Genomic DNA, 21628 nt, shown 5'->3' with positions numbered 1-21628 from the left:
AGTTCAATTTAATTTGTAATTATTAAGGCATAATAGTCAAATTCTAACATATATAATAAGGTTTTATTATTATTTTTTTTATTACCTTTTCATGTTTTATTATTTTTTAATCGTCTTTAAATTTGTAAATAATTCACTAAAAAAAATTGAATATGCATTATATTATGAAAGTGCTAGTGTAATATCCTTACGAACATCTATTTTATCTTGCTGTATATATAATTTCTGGTCTAAAACAAGCCCTCTGTTATTACGATGCAATACATGTTTCGATAATCTTACATATATCGATTTTGAACCATCATTTAATTATAGAATAATATTTTAATATAATTATTTTTAATGTCCAGATAAAAATAATCAACAACACTTTACTTGTAAGTTTCGTCTAATAATATTTTTGCCACTTAATTTTAAATCTTTTATTCATCCTAAATCTTTAAATCTTCGACATAAGATATATTTTTGTCATTTACAAATAACATCGTTCAGTATTGCTCGAATTCTGTCTTAATATAAATTTGCTAGACCTTACAGTTTGATGATTTCATCTTTTTAGAATGTTCTTGTTTACTTAGAATATTGTTTGTAAATTAATTTTGCAGAAACTTTATATTTATAAGTTATATGTAATCAGTTCGTCGAAATATTTGCAAAATGTCATCAATGTTGATGCTTACTATTACTTGTGAATGCTGTTCTAGGAAAAATAGTATATTCTATCGGCATCTTTAATTATTTAATATTTTATATTTTAAACGCATTTATATAATATGTCATTACTATAATTATATTTTTCTTTGAATATTATTAATTATAAAACAATTTTACACGAATATACATGTATAAATTCTTTTTACACAAAAAAAATTGTCGATAATATATATATATTTTGTTTCTCTGTCTGATTTATGTATTGTTAAGTTTTTTAGCTAGAATTATTATATTTTTTTCACATAACGTATAATTTGCTATAAGGGAATATAGCCGATGCCGTTTGTTTAAATTGTTTTTTAGTTCTAATAATATAATGAAAATTTTCGAGTCTTTTCATATCGGTCAAGTTTCTAATCGTTAAATTTCATAACATTAAATTAAAAATTCAGAGAATGCTCTTTATCGAATTCAGACTTTTAAATTTATTTTGGTCGTTTTTATATATTAAAAATATTCCTTCAAATTTTTCTTAAATGTTATTTTTTAAGAATTTATTGCTAATTTTGAAATTTATTATTGATGGCTTAATCATATAAGTTATAAATTTAGAAAATTTGGTTTAAATACAATATTTTTAAAATAATTCCGTTTGAGTTTGTATAATGTCACAAGTTTTGACGATGGGTTTTCGTCATTTTTTTGTTATATCTGAAATGTTATAGGCAATCATTATATAGTTCGTTAAAATTTTAATCTAATATACAACAAATACTTTATTTAAAGCGAATCTTAATGTGGTAGATTGTCTCATAATCTTTTACAAGTAAAGCATTTCTGATTTATAGATATTCGACAAAAAGTCAATCTGTATGTTTTAGTTTCAAGACTCAAATAATTCAAAATTGAATTAAAATGATAATCAAAAACGTTTTTATCATAAATTTTGCATCTTTCTGATTTATTCTCTATCACACTTTTTTTTTTAATCTTCTTTTATAATAGCACAACCAACTTACAGACCGTATACAAATTAATATAACTTAATATTTATTAATAAATTTATTTTTTTGAAACTCTTGGCAATAAGTCTATTAATGAATTATTATTATTAAAATGGGAAATGTAATTTTTCATGATTTTATACATCGGCCGGATGATAAAATTTTTAAAGAGATATTTGTATATTATAATCATATGTAAAAAATTGCTAAGAAATTTATTGACATGTCCTGTTACAACAAATAATATTGATTCTAGATATTCTGTTTTTAGATTATAATATGTTTAGTCTCGTTGTAAAAAAAGTTTTTTAGCTTGTAAAAAATCAGAAAATTCTTTTTTAATTTTCATTTGAGCAAAATTATTCTAAACAGTTAAATAGCGAAAAACTTATTATATTAAAAGTTTATACAAAAATTATAATAATTTCAAGACAATATACATTTTTTTTTTCTTGAAAAATATACGTAAAGAAATAACTTGTGGTCTACTATATTGATTGTTGACGATTTTTCATACTTTAAATCATGATTTTTGTCTAGTTTTAAATTTAAACTTTTTAATAAAAAACTAAATTTATAGAATCATTTATTATGTGGATCTTTTTGGAGCTATGGCAGTCTGGTGGCCAAAAATCCCTTAAAAGGAATTTTTAAAAAAATCACCCCAAAAATGAAAAGTCAAGAGGAAAAACTTTTTGAAATTTTTTTAAAATATATTGAAAAAACAAGCAAATCATGTATAAAATGTGGTTCTATAAGTAAAAAATATAATGAAAATTTTATTTTTCGATGTACTTGGTCTAAATGTAGAAGTAAATGGTCTTTATTAAAAAACACTCCATTCTACAATAACAAGCTTGGAATTAATACTATGTTATTAATTATTAAATCATGGTCTGTTAATGTAAAGTATAAAACTATTGCGGAATTTCTTGGAATTGGCATTAAAAGTGTAAGAAAAATCATTTCTTTAACAGTAAATTCCATCGAAAATTCTGTTTACGTCGAAACAGGTATAATAGGAGGACCTGGGATTGTTGTGGAAATAGATGAAAGTAAGTTTGGTAAATTAAAATACCATAGAGGCCATGGGTAGAAGGAGTTTGGATTTTCGGAATGGTAGAAAGAACACCTCAAAGAAAAATTGTGTTTGTTCCTGTTGATAATAGAAGAGCAACTACACTAGAAGAACTTTTAAAAAAAATATGTTAACCTAGAATCTATCATACATAGTGATTGCTTCTCTTCATATTCTAGGTTGTGTTCAATTTTTCAACAACATAAGACGGTTAATCATTCAAAAGAATTTGTTAATAAAAATAATTCATGCCATACTAATACTATCGAAGGTAATTGGAGCGCTGTTAAAAGTGAAACTTCCATAAGGCATAGAACAAAAAAATTAATAAAGAGTTCTTTGTTAAGATTTATGCTTAGAAGAAATTTTGAAGAGAATTTGTTTGATAAAATTATTAAAATGATTTTTAAGTTTTTATTTTTTTCCTCTTGACTTTTCATTTTTGGGGTGATTTTTTTAAAAATTCCTTTTAAGGGATTTTTGGCCACCAGACTGCCCTTTAACCGATCTTTTTTATATTTTTTTATGATATATCATAAATCTATCATAAACATTTAACTTCATTGTTATAAGTTAAGGTATCAATGCAAGTTGTTCTATGAAAATCGATAAAGTATTTGTAAATGTATGTGTCTTTTTTTATGCTAAAAAGCTTAAAGATTTCATAACAATTTTAATGTTAAAACTACACATGGTATAAAAAACTAATAATGTATATATACTATATTGAAAACATATTTTATTCTGTTAAAAAAAACTCTATTAAAACAATTCAACAGAATCAATGTATAATACTTATCAATTAGCACAAAATAAAACTACTCTAACGATTTGATAATATAAAAAAAAATCCGGTATTTTACGTATAGTAAAAAAAACTAAATAGGGGCATGACGTTAAAAATAAGAAATATGATGCTTATATAAAAATTTTTCAAGTTCAAAAACTATGAAATAAAAACCAATTACCTTTGACGACAAATTTAAATTAACATGATAAAAAAGAATAAATTAGAAAAAAAACATTAGATTGCATACAATTATAATCTGTACTCTAAACTAACGTTCTAATGTTTTATACTTAGTACGTAAAGTTGATTTATCATGAACATATGTATAAAATAGTATTTATTTTGTTTAAAACAAACATCAGATTGTCTTCTTGGTGTGTTTATGTTGAAAAGAATATTAAAATAAACATATTGAATTTTAAATTGTAACACTACATGATCATAATGAATAAACACTTAAAAGGAGAATGATTATATTTTTTTTAATATAACAATGAAATCTAGATTATTTATAAGTATGTAAACTTCTATGCTTTAAAGTTTGTTTTAGTTTTACGAACTTTTAATAAGTGTTTTGGTCGTAAAACCATCCTTACATTAACAACACGTCTTCGATGAACTAAAAAAGAACCCATTGTTAATAAAAAAACCAAATGTGATCTATCAAACTTTGATCAACATTACTGCTTCACATAGGGAAATATTTTAGACAATATCTGTCATATATGTCTTAAAAACATGTTTAGGATCTCAAGTAGACTGTCACGATGAGTCACCCAAAGAAACAAACTGAAGTTGTGCACTTGTTACTACATTCGTAATTACGACAATGTCTGTAGTTTAGTGTTGATAACAAACCAGAAATTCAAAAACAACATAGAAAAAAAGTTTGTGTTTGAAAGGTATGAAATTCACAGAAAACAAATACATCAATAAAAGAACTAAAATAAGAACTATTTAGATACTATTTGTGTAAAAGGCTTTGTTGAGAAAAATGACAAAACTGAGATTTAAATGGAATAGAAATATTTTTTTTTATATTGTAAACTCATCTAGTCTTATATTTTAGATTGTTTGTTGACAATTAAAAGTTAGCACAAAAACTTTCGAAAGTACTTAATTAATTTAACGTGGTCCTTAATTTTATAATTATAAAAAAAATTTATTTTTCTATATCAAGTAAAAGTTTTTCTTATGTTTTCACGCATGATAAGTGTTATTTTATCTTTAAAATCTTCATATAATTTATTTTTATACTTTTTAATTAATGCTTCATTTTTGATAGTTATGAATTTTTTAATTTTTTTACCATTAAATATTTTTTCAATTTCTTTGTTTCCTTTTCTAATATACTCTGACATTATATTTTCAATTTCTTTTTCATCAAATATATTTATATCTTTTTTATTTTTAGATTCTGTTATTATTTCATCAAGTGTTTCTCTCAATGGTGATTTCTGTATTATTCCAATTATTTTTTTTATTTTTTTGTCGTTGGAATATATCTCCAACTTATTTAATATTTCTTTATTAGTTCTTTCGATAAAATCTTCTTTATATTTAAATGGCTTCATAATTTCATTTAGATTTCCTTTGTAATTAACTTCATTTATATAATAATTATCATTGCCCTTAAATAAACACATTATCTCGGATACTATCTTTGCAAACTCATCATTTACGTTTATAATGTCATCCAAATGATAATAAACTTCATCATAAATTTTCATTAAATCAATCTTTGTTTTTAATGAATGATTAATTTTATAGGATCCTACTTCTTTAAATTCATGTTTGATGATCTGTTTACCAATCTTTCTAATTTTATAGAATAATGAATCAAAATCCAGATCGTTTTCATTCATATAATTTTCTGCTTCTATGAAAATGCAGAGTTTTAACATATCACTTGCCGATTGAGAAATCATCTCTATATGATTTAATGGTTTGTTTTTCAAAACATTAAAGAACGTTCTTCTTTTTTCATGTATCCTAAAATTTTTTCTCAGTTGTTTTAATTCACTTTCGGTTATTACACCATCAAAAAGTAATAAATGAATAAATATTAAATTTATAGCGGATTCGGGCTTGTTGAGGATATTATGAAGAATTGTTTTTATTTCATTTTTATTCACTAGTAAGTCAAAAAATAATTCAACCTTAATAAAATCTAGACCATTTTGTATGTCTGAGATTTTTTTAAAAGTTGATTCAATTTCTTTCATTTCATTTTTTTGTAGAGCATAACTATAATTAACACCTCTTTGGTTAAAAATTATTTTTCCATTTTCTTTATGTAATTCTATAAAATTTTTATTATCAAATTTAATGCTATAATACGTGCACTTTAATGCACTTGATTGTGGATGTAAATCTCTTTCTTTTTTATTTATAAAATTATGTAATAAATATAACCCTCTCTGTATATCTTTGTAATAGTTATTACGGGTCAACTTTGTGGCTATAAACTTTTTATATAAGTAATTTCCGTCGATTTCATTGTAACTTATTTCAAAAAAATAACAAATTTTCGCAGTGTCAATGCTAAAGTTAACATAATTTCTATAGTTTTTACGAACATGATGAATGGGCACATCGAAATTTCCTAATTCTACATTATTACAGGTTTTTTCGAATTTTGCTTTTGATAAAATTTTCTCAAAATCACAATTTTGTTTAATAATGTATTCGTAATGTAGTTTTGTAAAAGTTCTGTTTTTTTTTATATTTAAATTCTTAATTTCCTCAATTAAATCCTTCATTACATTATATTTATTATAATCATGATGGTTATATACTAAAACAATAAAATCAGTTTCTAGAATTTTGCCAGTTCTCTTTAGTTGATTTTCGATTTCAACAGCTATATTTGAAGGATCGAGGAAAACGGCACGTGCAATAAAGAAATCTTGTGAAAATTGATTTTCTGATTGAGACACATCCTCTGTTATATTTCCTCTTAAAATATTGTTATCTGCATCAAAATTGATCATAACTCTCAAATAGCGTTTACTATGATAAATCATATAAAAATCTTGTTCTTTTATTTTTCTTATTATAGTATTCTTCACATTATTATATAGGTACTCATAATTATAAGAGTAGACTAATACTATTGAAGAAAGAACTTGAATAATTTTCATGTGGGGTAAAAATTGAAAAAATTTTAATTTCACGTAAAAAACTAATTTGGAAACCTGTCAAAGATTTTCTAAAAATTTTATAGAATAGTTTTCATGGTTTTTTTTTTAAGAGAGTAATCATAGATTTTATTTTAATTTTAGTATAAAATTTATAGTTTACGTTAAGTAAATGTTCTTTGCAATCCGAATTAACTAAAAATGTTAACGTATGAGGTCAACATACCTGACCGTCGGTATTCACTGCTTTTAAGAAATCAGATATTTGTTTTCAACACTCAAGACGATTATTGACTTTTCGAAATACAAACAATATTGAGGTAAATAGTGTTTTACACTTGTTCATGTCTTTTGCTCCCTTTATATTCACCTGCAATTGAGTATTTTAGGCGATAATTGCTAAAATGTTTTAGCAACTTACATAATGAAGATATAATAAGCACAAACAATTAACTAATGACTATCGTAGTTTTAAAAGCCAGCCTATTTTTATATTAAGATTTATGTGAAAATAATGATGATAAAAACCTTGTTTTAAATGTTCCTTTTAGTAAATTATTTAGTAATTAATGTTTATTTGTGACAAATAATATTAATAATCATTAAATATATTTTTTAATAGATTACAAAGATTGCATTTTCTTAATTGTTTTATCCTTATATAACTTTTAGATTATAAATTATGTTTAAATACTTTTGATATGTATAGATATCGAAATAAATCTGATTCAATTTAAACCCTCATAAGAACAACAGAAAACCATCAAAGAACCAATCATGAAGTTTACTCTTATTTTCTATTTAAATTTTATAAGGTGTATTTATCTTGTAACATTTTATTTATGACTTTTTCTTTAAAATAAATAATTGTCAGGATGATATAATAAGATGTATAAGATAATTAACAATAATACCTCTCTATCAAAAAATTAGCAAAACTTTTTAGATGCGAAATTAAGAGTAATCACATCAAGTAATTTTGTACACCGGAATCATTTGTATTTTCCTTTTCCTGTTTTATAATTTTTTAAAGCCGATGAGAAAAAAATTGTGACACTCAAACTTTAGTGCTTTAATTTATTCTCAACAATTTTAATCCATTGTTCCAATATTTTCCTTTATGATTGGCACATAGCTTACTCTTTTACAATATATAATTGATAAAATTTCTTTTGCTAAATCTAACTAAAACTTTTTTGTATAAATCTAGTGTCGAATTTTATCTTAAGGATTATATATTTAGTTTTAGAGGTAAGAATAATTGATTTGGGTTTTAATATTAAAACAAAGGTCAGAGGTATTCTTTAGTTTATAATACACATATAATTTATAAATTGCATATGTGAATGTCTTAAATGGTATTAATTTTTGACAATGTTTTAGAATTTATGTTAGTCTAAATTCATAATTATACAAGAGCACAAACAAAAAAACTTTTAATCATATTTCTTATGTTACTTAGTTAGATATTTAAGTTATTTTAGATCGTACTAATTTTTTTTGTTCCTGCCGAAAGTGCAAACTAACATTTATTTTAATTGCTTGTTTTTGGTTGCAATAAAAACCAGATTGATTATGGAAGAGCTATGAGTAGATAGTAATTCCGATTTTGTTTATATAATAAAAAATAGAAATGTATACGAGTAAAATTTGATTTTAATATAGGTTAATATTACAAATTTCTTGTCTTATAAAATTATTAGTATAAAATTTATCTAATTTTTATTTTTGCCACATAGACAATTTTAAAAAAAATTTCTAATGGTCATAATCTTTTATGTATTTCTATTAACATTTTTCTTGTTATGAAAAAAAAATTTAAACAAAAGCATCTAAAAAGACATACAATGAAAAAACAATCATGAAGTTTGGTATTTTTTTGCTAAGTTATAGACAAAGTTGTGCATGCAAAATAGTTTCATTTTTTTTTAAATGCATTAAGAGTTTTCAAATATATATAATTAACAAACTTTTTTTAATTTTGTTTTTTAGGCAAAAATTATATAATAGATGATACATAAAGGTCTGATAATATACCTTGCTTAATTCACATTGAAGTTGTGGTTAGAAACATCTATAACATATAATGATACTATTGCTTTCAATTTTATTAATAATGCTATTTTACACATATACATATATGTTATCTGTTTATTTGATTTTGAGATCACTTTAAAAATAATAAAGTAATTAATTTAAAAAAAGTTTGGACAATTCGTAATCTAGATTGCTGAGAAGAATTAATTTAATACAAGAATTAAAAGTGAGGGGACTTTGAACTTCATGATTTTTTAGTCAGGAATAGTTATCGGGTTAGATGCTATTGTGTGATCCATAATTTTATATATGAGAATAAAATATTACTTTGCAAAATTTTCTTGTACAAATTATACGCTTGGATTGATCATCAATTCCGCAACCCCAATGAACAATAGTATTTAAAACCTATTGAGGCTGTAATATCGCGAGAGTTGAAAATACTTAACAACATCAGATGTAATTTACACACTAAAATACTTTTAAAATATTTTTTTGATAGAGCTATTCTAATCTAGAAATAAAAAATGAAATAAAATGAGGTAACGATCTGAGTCAAAACTTTATTATTTTTTACTACCGAATCCGAGCTCAGGCTGTACAGTAGTGGAATGTTTTGTACGAATCATGTCCACAAAACTTGAAATTTAATTCTTTTGTTGAAATTTCATTAAAATGTCTTTTCTTAAGTCTTTATATACCTTAACTAAAAATGATTTTTGCAATATTATAATTCTAATGTATGTCTTGAGCTGCTAAATATTAGTTTAAAAATATGCAACTCTCATTTGGGGCAATATGCTGGTCAGTCGATAAAAATTTATACAAAACAACTATAGATTTGACGAATTGTTCTAGGATGATGTTAGTAACTCCCGATATTTAATATAGACTGCCCAATTATTGTAGGTAAGACGGGATGAAAACTTAATCGAAATTTTTGATAAAACTATATTTTTTACTCTCTCAAACCAATATAAAACAATAGTTATTTCCTGTACATTTTCTGAAAACCAGTCTACACATAACTAAACAAAAATTTCCGTTTGTCGCTTCCAGTGTCTTCAAGGCTATAAAAATAATTTATGAAGCACTGAAAAAATAAATAATAACATTAACAAAAGGTAAGACAAAGATGTGACACAGGCCGACAAAACGGATATAGAAAAAAAATAAGTCAAATAGTGAAAAAAATTAAACACAGTAAAAACTGAAATGGTTGGTGAGGACAAATTACAAGTAAATATTCGAATTGAGAATCAAAATAGTTCAGTAACTTGTTGTACGTAGGAGGGCATATTTAACAAAATTTATTAATAACGTAACGATTTATATAATGAGGGGCATAAATCCTAATCAAAAGCAAGTGAATCTATCAACGACGAACAAGTTGCAATATTAATATAGAAACAAAACGAATAGGATAGACTACAAATTTATTAGAAGAAATATGATTATATCTCAAATTTCGACGGTAATAATGAGGAATAAAATAAAAGAAAGTGCGATTCTGTAATATTAAAAGAATTTAAAAGGAAAGAAGATGCAATTTTTAACTATCAAGAATTACAAAATGGTTTTAATGAGTTTTTGAAGTTCTATAAAGATAACTGTTTTTGTTTTTTCGTTTCTCTCTAAGGTTTTTCCTAGAGAGAGACAAGTTAGGGCTCAAAATGTTGCGCCAATGAAACCTAACACATAAAAAACAATGTAAGTCAATAAAAATTCTCTTCGTTACTAAATAATTTTCCATAAGCACTAAAAAATTTTTACTTTTATATTTAAACATACATATATATCTCATTGAATGAATATATTTTTTTTATTTTGAAAATATTCTTTTCAAATTAAATTTTTGGCAGGATGGTAGGATATTTATGCTTTACTCATAATATTAATGCCTAACGAATGCGGTATTTATGGGTTATAATCTAACATGACCTCGCTAATTTTATCGCTCTTTATAAAAATTTATTAAGTAGGTTTATTTTAAAAATGTATTTAATAACTGCAAGAGGACATGAGAAATAAGTTCATGCATGTTATAGCACAGATACATTAACTCATAAACTTAGTTTAGTAGAAGAATTGAGACATTATGAAAAATATTAAAATTCCTGTAAGCACATATACATAGAAATATAATAATGGAAAGCCAATTTCTTGATAACACTTAAGGTTTTTAGATACGCTAAAACATTTTCGTATGTAGGAGATTATGTAATTTTTAAGATATTATATTTCGATTGTATTTAACATAAATTTAGACGTTTTAAAATAATATAAATTCAAAGATATTTTTTTATACTTAGACTTTATGAATATTTGTATTTGACAATTCTTTGTAAAGTAAATATATAAGAAGTAATAAAAGTTGTTTTCACTAGTATGAAACAACATCAAATAAATACGCAGTCAGAATAATTTTTTATTAATTTGATCATATAAGAGTTTGTTTTATTGCAATTCTCATATATATATATTTCTTATTTTTACAGCTATAATTGATATTCTATATTAGAAAAATCTTTATCCAAACACTTCGAGGTATTTATTTGGTGTGTTCTTATGTAAAATGCAAATAGATAGTTGTGTTTTACTTTTTTTATCTCAAATTTATTACTCTTGCGATAAAAATAATAAACCTAAAACTCTGGTCTTTATAACCCCTTTGTTGTAAAGTACGTCGTTCTAAAATACTCGCTAAAATAATTTAAAAATAGTATTGAAACGATTTAAGCAGTATACCTGTGCTCGGCTCTGTTTTGTATTACATGTAAGACCACACTCAAGCTAATAATTTAAATATCTAAAGAACCATATATGAGCCAACCTAAATATAGTCGTTACAATCTAACTAAAATGGTTAAAACTAACTTTATGCTTATTAGCACGTTTAACATGTTTTTTAAAACCATATTTTAATTAAAAAATATTTAGGAAACCTTACAAAAAATCTAAATACAGTAATTTAACCATAGTATAAAAAATTGTATCCGTAATGTATTGCTTCTTCTAAAAACTTATTGTAATGTCCTATATCTAATTTTATAACAACCATTAAATACTAACAGTTATGTAAAAACCAAAATATTCATGAAAAACACATTTAAAACTGAGTTAGGCTTAAACAGTCAAGATTTAAGTTAGAATGTTTATAACCCTTTGTTTATCTTGTTTTGTTTACATCCAAAGTTTTTATAAGTAAAGCACTAAATAAATTTTTAAATTCTTTTTTGTCGTGTATTGACCAAACTAAATTTTTTTTAGTTGATGCAAAAATATTAGATTATTATTATTGTTTTTATTAAATACAAAAATACCTAAAATAATCATTTAATCTTCTATTTCTTTGTTTTTATAGAATTTGCACAAATACAGTTTTTAAATTTTTTTTATATTAAATAAATTAATAATACTCTAATATATATCAAAATATAACAACGTTTTAAACGAAATTAAAGCCTCTAATATGTTGTTCTTATTCAAATCTATAAGTTGTACATAGTAATATATAATTTAACTTGGTTTTAGATATTTAATTTTGTATATTTACATATAATAAACTATATAATAAATACCAACTTTTATGGTTGATTAAATTATTTTAAAATGCAAGTTTTATTATCTTAATGTCTTTGTTTCTACTATTAAGCAAGGCATATTCTTTCCAGATTGTCTGATTAGAATACTATATAATATAACATACTTAACTAATGTCTTATGTTTTATACGTAAATATTAAAATACACTATTCAAAAAATCACATAAGCTATTTTTAATCAGCACTGCAAACTTAACGCAATTAAAGAATATATCTAGTTCAACTTGAGATACTTTCTAGATAAAATATGTCTTTGGATTACATTCTATCACTTGATTTGAAAAAAATGTTATGTGAAACGCAATATAACAATACCCAGATTTTGGATGGATTAATCCTTTACATATAAAAAATAAATTCAAGCTACATCTTTGTAAATTAAGAAAAACTTAATTCAATTTTTTTACTTATAAAAACAATATGAAATGAGTTTGAGAAAAAATTGCTAAAAACTAAATTTTTGTGTCTATTTAAAATAAGAAAAAATAATATTAAACAATATACTCTCGGACATAATGATACATAATATAATTTTGTTAGTCAATGCATACAAAATCGGTGTATTCTTCAGGCATTAAAAATCACAAATATATATTCTATGTAACTTTATGATCACTGTTATCTCTGTTAATACTACTACATATTTGTTCATAAATATTCATACTGCTTTTTTTGTGAGGAATTACTATATTTCTATTTTGATGGCTGAAATCTAGTAAATCACATCTAGTTACTATTTTAAATTAAATCAAAAATATTTGCTTAAACAGAATGCAATATATGCAGAAAACATGTAAAAAATATTGTTCTACAATATATTTTAAATTATCTAAAAATTATATTTAATTTGCCATAAATACCATTAGAGAAATGTGAACAATCCTATGAAAAAAAAGTGTTATTGAAATTAATTTGTAATCTTCGATCAAATGTTTATTTCCATATGATCAATATAAAAAATTAATGAGTAACATACCTATAATTATTAAATCACTTAAGTAAATTCTTATTATTTGAATATAAAAACCGATATGAATATGTTTTTTTGAACATTAGTAAAATTTTTGATATTTTTATAAAAGTTTCGCTATACCCACATATGTATTTTATTCTGTTAACAATTATGGGAAATATTCAATTATTAATAGCCATTAATACATCTAAAGAAATAAAGAGAGACTTTGATGAATGTAAAGATATATTCCGGGAACCATATAATCCCATAAACAATATAATTATAAACAACATCTTGTGCTTAGAATACTCAAGATTAATCTTCGAATCGATTTTGAATAATATGAAATTTCCTATGAAGAGGCAACTTGCTTGGCCAAGAGCGCTCAATGGGGCTGAATATGAAATTCAAAAAAAAGACTTTGTATATTATTTATATTATGAATTTTTAAGTTCTGAGAACTGGGATATTAAACCAACAAAACCTCAAGGGGGCAAAGATTTATCAGTATATTATTTTATTAAAGAAATTGCCATACAAACGAGATTATTATTTCAAACTCTACTATGTATAAATTCCAATATGAAAAATTAGATCTTTTTAAATTTAGAAATATTATTAATAGATATATTGAAGTAAAAGTAGATTCAACGTATATTTTTATTTCTCAAGTTTTTAAAAAAGATAAACTACAACCATTTATTGATGATTTATACGAAATTAGTGATCTTAACGCAACTAATTTTAGTATAGTGGGGGAAACATCCAATTACAATACAATAGAATTATCAAGAGAACATAATCAAGATAATAAGCAGGTTAAAATAAAAGAGAAGAATATTTCTACCGAAGGAGGCAAAAAAATTAATGAAGAAAACAATAAAAATAAAATTCAAAAGAAAACGAGTTCGAAAAACCAAGATTTTAAAAGCGACGTCCACGAAAATAATATTGCAGAAATTAAGATTAAAGAGCTTATAAACATCAATGACAATGTAAAAAATATGCAAGAATATGAATATACTAATAGAAAAGTAAATAAATCTATATACAATCAAGAAAAGCAAATTACAACATTAAAAAAGGGGGATGCAGTAAAAAAAGAAAACATGAGCATAGAAAATCAAGAATATGATAATATCAGAAGTCAGGATAATATATCGAAAATATATGACAAAGTCAGTAACGTAGGGCGAACGTTTAATTATAATCCAGGAACATTGTTTTTTGTAGGTCTTACTTCATTATTTGCGACTCATCAGTTGGGATCTAATCCATTTTTGTATTAGAAAGAAGGAATCATTATTTGTTGTATATTTAATTACTATATTTTTTCTTAAAATAAATTTTAAAATAATTATTCTAATATGAATTGAAAGAAGATATTTATATACTTAATCATGTGAATTGCTAAATAAATTTGTTTTTTGGTTGTAGTCTTAATTTTGTATACGTAGTAAATTAAATGCTTCTTCAACCCTAAAGCTATGATAAAATATAGTCAATATCCAACATAACGTTGAAGATGATGTAATTTTATAAGATACTGTAATAAAATATTATTTCTACTGGCGTTATAATCTCAAAAATTTTGACTGTACTTTGTACGTTCTAATAAAAATAAAGTAAAAGACGTAGATATCTAAAACATTTCGAACCAAGTATGAAAAGCTAAATGTATTAAATCCCTTTTATCCAGATGTATAATTTGGTTTGCAATATCATATTTACTCCTTCATAAATTGACTAAAGTATTAAATTAATTCATGAAAACCAAATTTAATGCCGATGTTTCTTTATCTATATGTTTGTTTCATATTTTTTGTATATATTATATGTTATCCTGCGGTGTTATAGACTAATGTAGAAAATTTAGAACATTTTATGTTATTGTTGTAAATGCATTTTTTTTTCATGAAAATGGTTAGAATTTTGTATTAATTACTATAGAAATAATCTATTATTATAGCATAATTTTTATATGCACTGTCCTAAGTGATTCTACTTTTAAATTTTGATTTTTGAAGCTAAAAATGCAAAAGCAGTAGAAGTTAAAATTGGTGCAAAACTTGAATCTATATAAAAATTTCAAGATGGAAAGTTTTTTTTAGAGATAAACAAAAGGTTTAAAAGTTAAATAAAAACAATCTATTTTTTGCATTTAAGATGGTTGTTAGTACATAAAATTTTGTTAGGATAGGTCTAAAAAATTTATCACAATTTAGATTACATTTTGGATCGGTTATACAAAAAAAAAATAAACATGACTTTAAAATTCTAATATAGCATTTAAAACTGTGAATGATATAATAAAACAATAAGTTAAATTAAAAAGCGTGCTGTTTAAATTTATACCCCCGTGAGAGAATGGACAGAGAATAAAGGAAATACTTTTTATTTGTATAAATGATATTAAAAATAAGAAATTCCAACAATAAATTTGATGTTAGTATTTACAAACACTAATCACATATACGAAAAACATAAAACTCAAACTATTTTTAGCAAATTGAATAAATGTCCGCCAATTGAGTTAATGTATAAAGAATTAATTATAATATTTTGGAAGTTTATGACTATACTATTTATCGGATCAACTCAAACATTTAGATACTCGCTTATTGGTATGTCCAATAAGAATACTATTAAACTTATATGTGTCTATCAACAAATTTAGCCTTATATTAATATTATTGGGCTGTACGGGTTTAATTAAGATTACAAATTGTACTATAAAATCAAAATTAAAGTAATTTTAGATGAATTTTAATATTGATTATGCTAATTGAATAAAAATAAATCATCGCAACAAAATTTTATTTTAAATAAAAAATCCACTTAGATTGTGATATAGAATCTTTTATAATTTTTTATCAAAACGTCGATTATCATATTACTAATGTGTAATTGAGAGATGAAATGTTTTATATAGTGTTAGATACTATAAATTATGTCATGTGAATTAATACATTTATTTTAAATAATTTTTTAATGTAGTTTATAGCTTTTTGTGTAATATATATAACCCTGAAATAACAAAAAAAATATATTATAGCTTTGTTCTTGTTGCAATATAAATCAAAATCTTTTTTTAGACTCTTAACAATTAGAAGTTGAAAATTAGAGCTGAAAATTATGATACCGGCTAAAATTTATTATTTCATGTCGCAGTTAGTAGAGGGAACCTTAAAAACGAGCTCTGGGGGGATCGAACCCAGGACCTCTCGAAGGTGAACAAAATTTACTTAGAAAGGAAAAAAAATATTATTAAGAAATTACAGTAAAATTATCCTTCAATTTATAGTAAATAATTTTTTGTTTTGTGGGGTTATGAGAATAAAAATGAACAATGATAAAAGACAAGAAGTTTACAATTTTTTATTATATGATCAGCTGCCACCAACGTTGTTGGACAAAGTTGATCGTAAAAATTTTAAAAGAAAAGCTGAACGTTTCATGTTGTTTGAAGAAAACAACAATGGAAATTTTGAACTAACTGTGAGGTTTAAAGTAGATCAATATAGATCATTGAGATTCTTTACACCCAATGAGCAGTGTTTGAAATCGGATTTCATCAAACTGATTCATGTTTCCAATGGACATCAAAGCGTTACAGATTGTATCCATTGTTACAATCAAAAGTATACGACGTTACTCAAAACGAAGTACTGAGAGTTTTGAAAAGTTGTGATATTTGTCAAGCAAGAAGAAATCTAATAACTAGACCAGTTATTAGACCAATCATTTCAAAATATCCTAGAGAAAGGTATATTGCTGATTTGATTGATCTTCGATTGTATCACGAACTCAATGATGGATATAAATGGTTACTTAAAGTAGTGAATTCATTTACCAAGTTCTGTTGGACGATTCCATTGCGTGACAAAACTGGCATTAGTGTGCGGGATGCCTTTGAAACACTATTCAATACGTTTGGATCTTGTTTTATACTTCATACCGACAACGGTATAGAATTTGTTAATCAATATATCGTGAATTTATGTGTAAAGTATGAAATAAGACATGTAAGAGGAAGAGCTAGATGTCCTTGGATACAAGGACAGTTAGAACGATGCAATCAAACAATTAAATGGATGATTGCATCTACTCTGAGGTCGAAGAATATCTTAGGGCAATGGACCATAGTACGCCAAGAAGTTAACTGGGCATATAACAACTTAAGGCATTCAACAACTAAACAAACTACATTTAGTTTGATGTTTGGTAAGCCCATTAAAGACATAATGCAAGGATCTAGAATCACTGATATAATAGATTCGGTTGCAAATAATAACGAAGTTGAAAACGAGGAAGAAGAACGAGGAGAAGAATTTGTTTTTGAAGAAAATAACGTCGTAAATTACGAAGAACAATATTCTTTAAACAATGCAAATTTTTTTTTAAATGAAATTTACCACGAATCTGCACGGTTTAATACTGAAAATGCTGCTAATAGAATGATTGAAAGAAGTATGTGGAAAAATGACTTCTATGAATGTAAATTGGGAGATAGGGTTCTTATAAGACCATATTTAGACAATAATCAAAGTACTAGAAGGCTTCCTCTATACGAACATTTGGATGTCGATGTATATATTGTAATGAATATACTTCATTTTAATAAAGTAAAATTATCTAATGAAGCTGATCCATTGCTTATTACTAAAGAAATTTACACTAGAGATCTAAGATTGCTTGATAACGAATAAATTTTTTAAAAAAGTTGTTTATTTTATTTTTTTATTTCTTTTCCCTCCAAATTTATATAAAATTACTCGAAATATACCCCATAATATAATTAGGACGAATTTTGAACCGTCTCAAAAAAGTCGTTCATTGTGATTATATTCCTTCGAGAAGTCCCAAGTTCGATTCCCATGACGGTCTTTTTTTAAAATTTTTTTAGGGTTCCCCCTACTAACTGGTTCCACCACTAACTGTGACATTTCATGTTTTTACTTTTTTTTAAAAAGGAATAAAAATATAGAATGAAACATCAGAAAGCAAATTTTTTATATATTTAGAAAATCTGAATTCTCTAAATTGAGATTTTTTTGAAAATAATACCTTGTAAAATTAAGGTCAATATGGCGGGTTTATTTAAAATATATGTTTAATACTTCACGTAATATTCTTTGAAATGGGGTAATACCTATATTAGATCTATATTATGTTTTAAATGATTTAAGAACAAAATTGTTTGAAGATGGTACGTTAATTTTGTGAATTAAATTTAAAGAGTTAATTTATCATTAAGATTAGATATTCATAGACCGGCTTTCACCGGTATCGCTCATGGGATTACCTCTTCACAGACTTTTGTTTCTGTGGAATTAGAAATGTTTTCCAACTTCACTTTTTCAGCTTCATTTCTCTTTTCCGACACCACCTCTTTAACGATCACCATATTCGCTAGTGCGCTTAAGCTCTAGCCACTTCTTCTTCTCCTGCATCCTCCTGATCGTATCCTCGTCGTCGTTCCAAAGAGACAAACTCTAAAGTCTTCTTTACAACAACTAGATATATCTTCAAGGTAGGATTGGTTTTCCAGCTCCTTGATGTACATTTTGCGATATTTAAACACTTATACATCTCATGTCATTCAATAGGAACTATTCTTGTTTTGGATAAATGTATAGTCCCATTAATTTGCAAGAAGGCCATATTTTCTTAGTTTTTCGTTATGAACTATAATAAGTGTATCTTGAGTGGCTCTACTAACTTCAACCATTGAAATTTCAAACTTTTTTTCGCCAAACAAAAGAATATCAGGCTTATTATGAATTCCTTAATACTAGTGGATATTCTCGTATTCACTCTAATTTTTTCAAGATCATTTTCCATGATCTCTTGTACTGAGTTTCCACGTATTTTTTTTGTCTTCTTAAACCCATATTTAAACATAGTATGAGATTAATGCATCTAACTACTTCGTTGTGTCTTTTCATATAATCAAAACCCAACATTCGATCACACTTGGTAGCTAAATGATCCACGGTCTTCCTATGAGATCCACAATGGGGACATTGTCCCTCTTGTCCACAGAAGATATTTCTATCCTGTAGGAAGCAGTAAATTGCTTTGGGTCTAGTCTGATTGTTTCCTCTAACCATTCAGGTATAAGAGTTCCCAATGCTTACTAAATCATTGTCCCTATCTTTAAACAACTTTCCATGGTTTGTCATTATGTCAATTTTGTGATAAAGCGCTTCTTTTGGGGATTCTATTAGCATATTCTGAATTATCTCTCCTAAAAAGCCAGCTAAACCTTAGATACTCGTTAATATTAAACAAGTGTATTTGCTCTCTACCTATACTTTAAGTATCGCTGCCCGTCTTTGTGAGCTATTTCCAGACCCATCTAATGTTTTATAAATATTCAAAAGCATACTTTCGTTTCATCTTCGATACTTTATAGCCTCTATTAATTTTGGAACTAGGTAAGTATAGTCTTTCCTTGCAGGCTGGCTGTAGATGGACCTGGTACTTGATAAGTACCTGTCGGATACTCAAATCGAGACTTTTAAAATCCATTGGGCCTAATTTTAATACTACATGATATATTATTGCTGATATTGCATGCTTTTTTCTAACTTGAATCATATTCTTAACATTGAACTGAGTCTTGCACAGTTTTTCAACTCTCTGCAGGACATCATTTCTTACTTTTTCAAAATCTCTCTTTTACAGCACTAGAGGCATCCTCTGTTATTCCAAGGTATTTGTATCCTTGTTGCTTTTCTAGTACTACTGCATCTTCACTACAATCATTACAGTTAGTTGCAGACTTACTTCTGTTCATTTCTGAACCTACAGCAGAGAAAAACTTTTTAGTTTCCTCATTCATCAGTTTTAAAACGACATCGTCTCAGCGAGGAGCTTAAAATCATCAATAAATAGAAGATGGTTTGTTACATAAACACTTTCGTGAGTCTGTATTCCTACTTTTAGGTAAGTTGAATTCAGTTTCCTTCTCAACGGGTCCGTACATAGTACAAACAAAAGCGGCGACAAGGAATCACCCTGTAGTATGCCCCTTTCAATCTTCTTATTCAGTATCGTTTCCGATCCTGATTTTATCTCAATGTGCCACCTTTTAACAGTGACTTCTAAGAATTTACTTATCTATTGCGAAGGATTTAACTTGCTAATGCACGTTAATAGATAAGAATGGTCTAAGGAGTCGTAGGCTTTCTTTACATCTATCAAAATGGTCTTCAGCTTGTTTACATGCTCCTTATTGACTGCTATATTAATCATAGCTTGTTCTTTTGCTCCTTGGACTTGTCTAACTGTCGGAAGTTGGTTCTCTGCTAGTTATACTATACTTTCTACAATTAGCTGCATTACTTTCGTAGTGCATTTCGTTGTAAGCTTGTAGAGGGTCGACACACAGGTAATAGGCCTGAAGTCGTTACGCTAGTGGGGTATCTATGGGCATTAAATAAAAAATTTCCTTGTAGAACTAAGCTTCGGGCTCTTTATCATCCAGGAATACTTCCTTAAAAATCTTGTAAAGGTATGGGTGTAAAGCTTCACACTTCTTAATAAAGAAATTGAAGATTCCAACACAGCATGCAGCCTTCCAATTTGGTAAATATTTTATAATATCCACAACTTCTTGCAATTTGCGAAGTGATCTGATCTTGGCTATCAGAGATATTTAAAGAAGATATCAAAGAAACTATTGGCTTCTTCGGATTGCTTTTTCGTATTGCACTGGTAGACCAGAATGAAGTAATATCTTCTTCGCTTACATTCTGAGTAGTTTCATTGGCACACTTGAGTTTCTTTAGGATTTGTTTCTATATAGCTCAAAATGGTGATTTTAACGCCTATGCTCTAAGCGTCGATCTGCGACATCTAGCTCCTTAAGTATATGGCTTTCCTCTCGTTGAGCATAACAATGCTTCAGAAGTACCTCGGTGTAAACATGCAAGCATCTTGAGTTAACGCATTATCTTTTTTCGTCAAGCTTTTTCTCATTTGAGAGTTTATCAAAAGCCCTGGCCTTTTTGGTAAGCACTACCTTGTCTTCAGTCTCAGTAATTTTTTTTCATGATACTTTCTTTCCAAGACGAGTGTTTGGCTTCATACTCGCCATTTCATGATAGTAGATCTGTGCAGATTTCAGTATCCTTGCAATCTCTGTCATGTATGGGGGATGGAATTTAACGTGGTTATCTACCGCCTTACTGTTGCATCAAGTTTTAACAGATCGACCTTGAGGGGGAAATCTCTTCGTTCTTTTTATCTGGTCCACACATGTGTTCTAGATATAACTAAGTTTCTCCAGGAATAATTTTTGTGCTTTTAGGAAAAGCTTGGTTTCGAAGCCAGTTTCGGCTTTTCTTCTTTCAGTAGAA

The 21628-nt window shown here is 25.9% G+C and overlaps 2 protein-coding genes across 2 annotated transcripts; one reads left to right on the top strand and one right to left on the bottom strand.

The window, feature by feature from the left end:
* Positions 1-4701: 4701 nt before the first annotated feature.
* Positions 4702-6669, bottom strand: VNE69_10176 (uncharacterized protein; the record flags this gene model as incomplete). The annotated part of the gene is made up of 1 exon (XM_065474899.1): positions 4702-6669. One exon carries the CDS (start codon positions 6667-6669, stop codon positions 4702-4704), a length of 1968 nt encoding a protein of 655 aa, XP_065330971.1.
* Positions 6670-13406: 6737 nt separating this feature from the next.
* On the top strand, positions 13407-14551 carry VNE69_10175 (putative SP-containing protein; the record flags this gene model as incomplete). The annotated part of the gene is made up of 2 exons (XM_065474898.1): positions 13407-13769; positions 13808-14551. The coding sequence occupies 2 exons, from the start codon at positions 13407-13409 to the stop codon at positions 14549-14551; spliced, it is 1107 nt and encodes a 368-aa protein (XP_065330970.1).
* Positions 14552-21628: the final 7077 nt, after the last annotated feature.

This window comes from Vairimorpha necatrix, chromosome 10 (genome assembly GCF_036630325.1).
Source record: "Vairimorpha necatrix chromosome 10, complete sequence".
Classification (NCBI taxonomy): Eukaryota; Fungi; Microsporidia; family Nosematidae; genus Vairimorpha; species Vairimorpha necatrix.
This window is presented reverse-complemented; position numbering and strand designations above follow the sequence as displayed.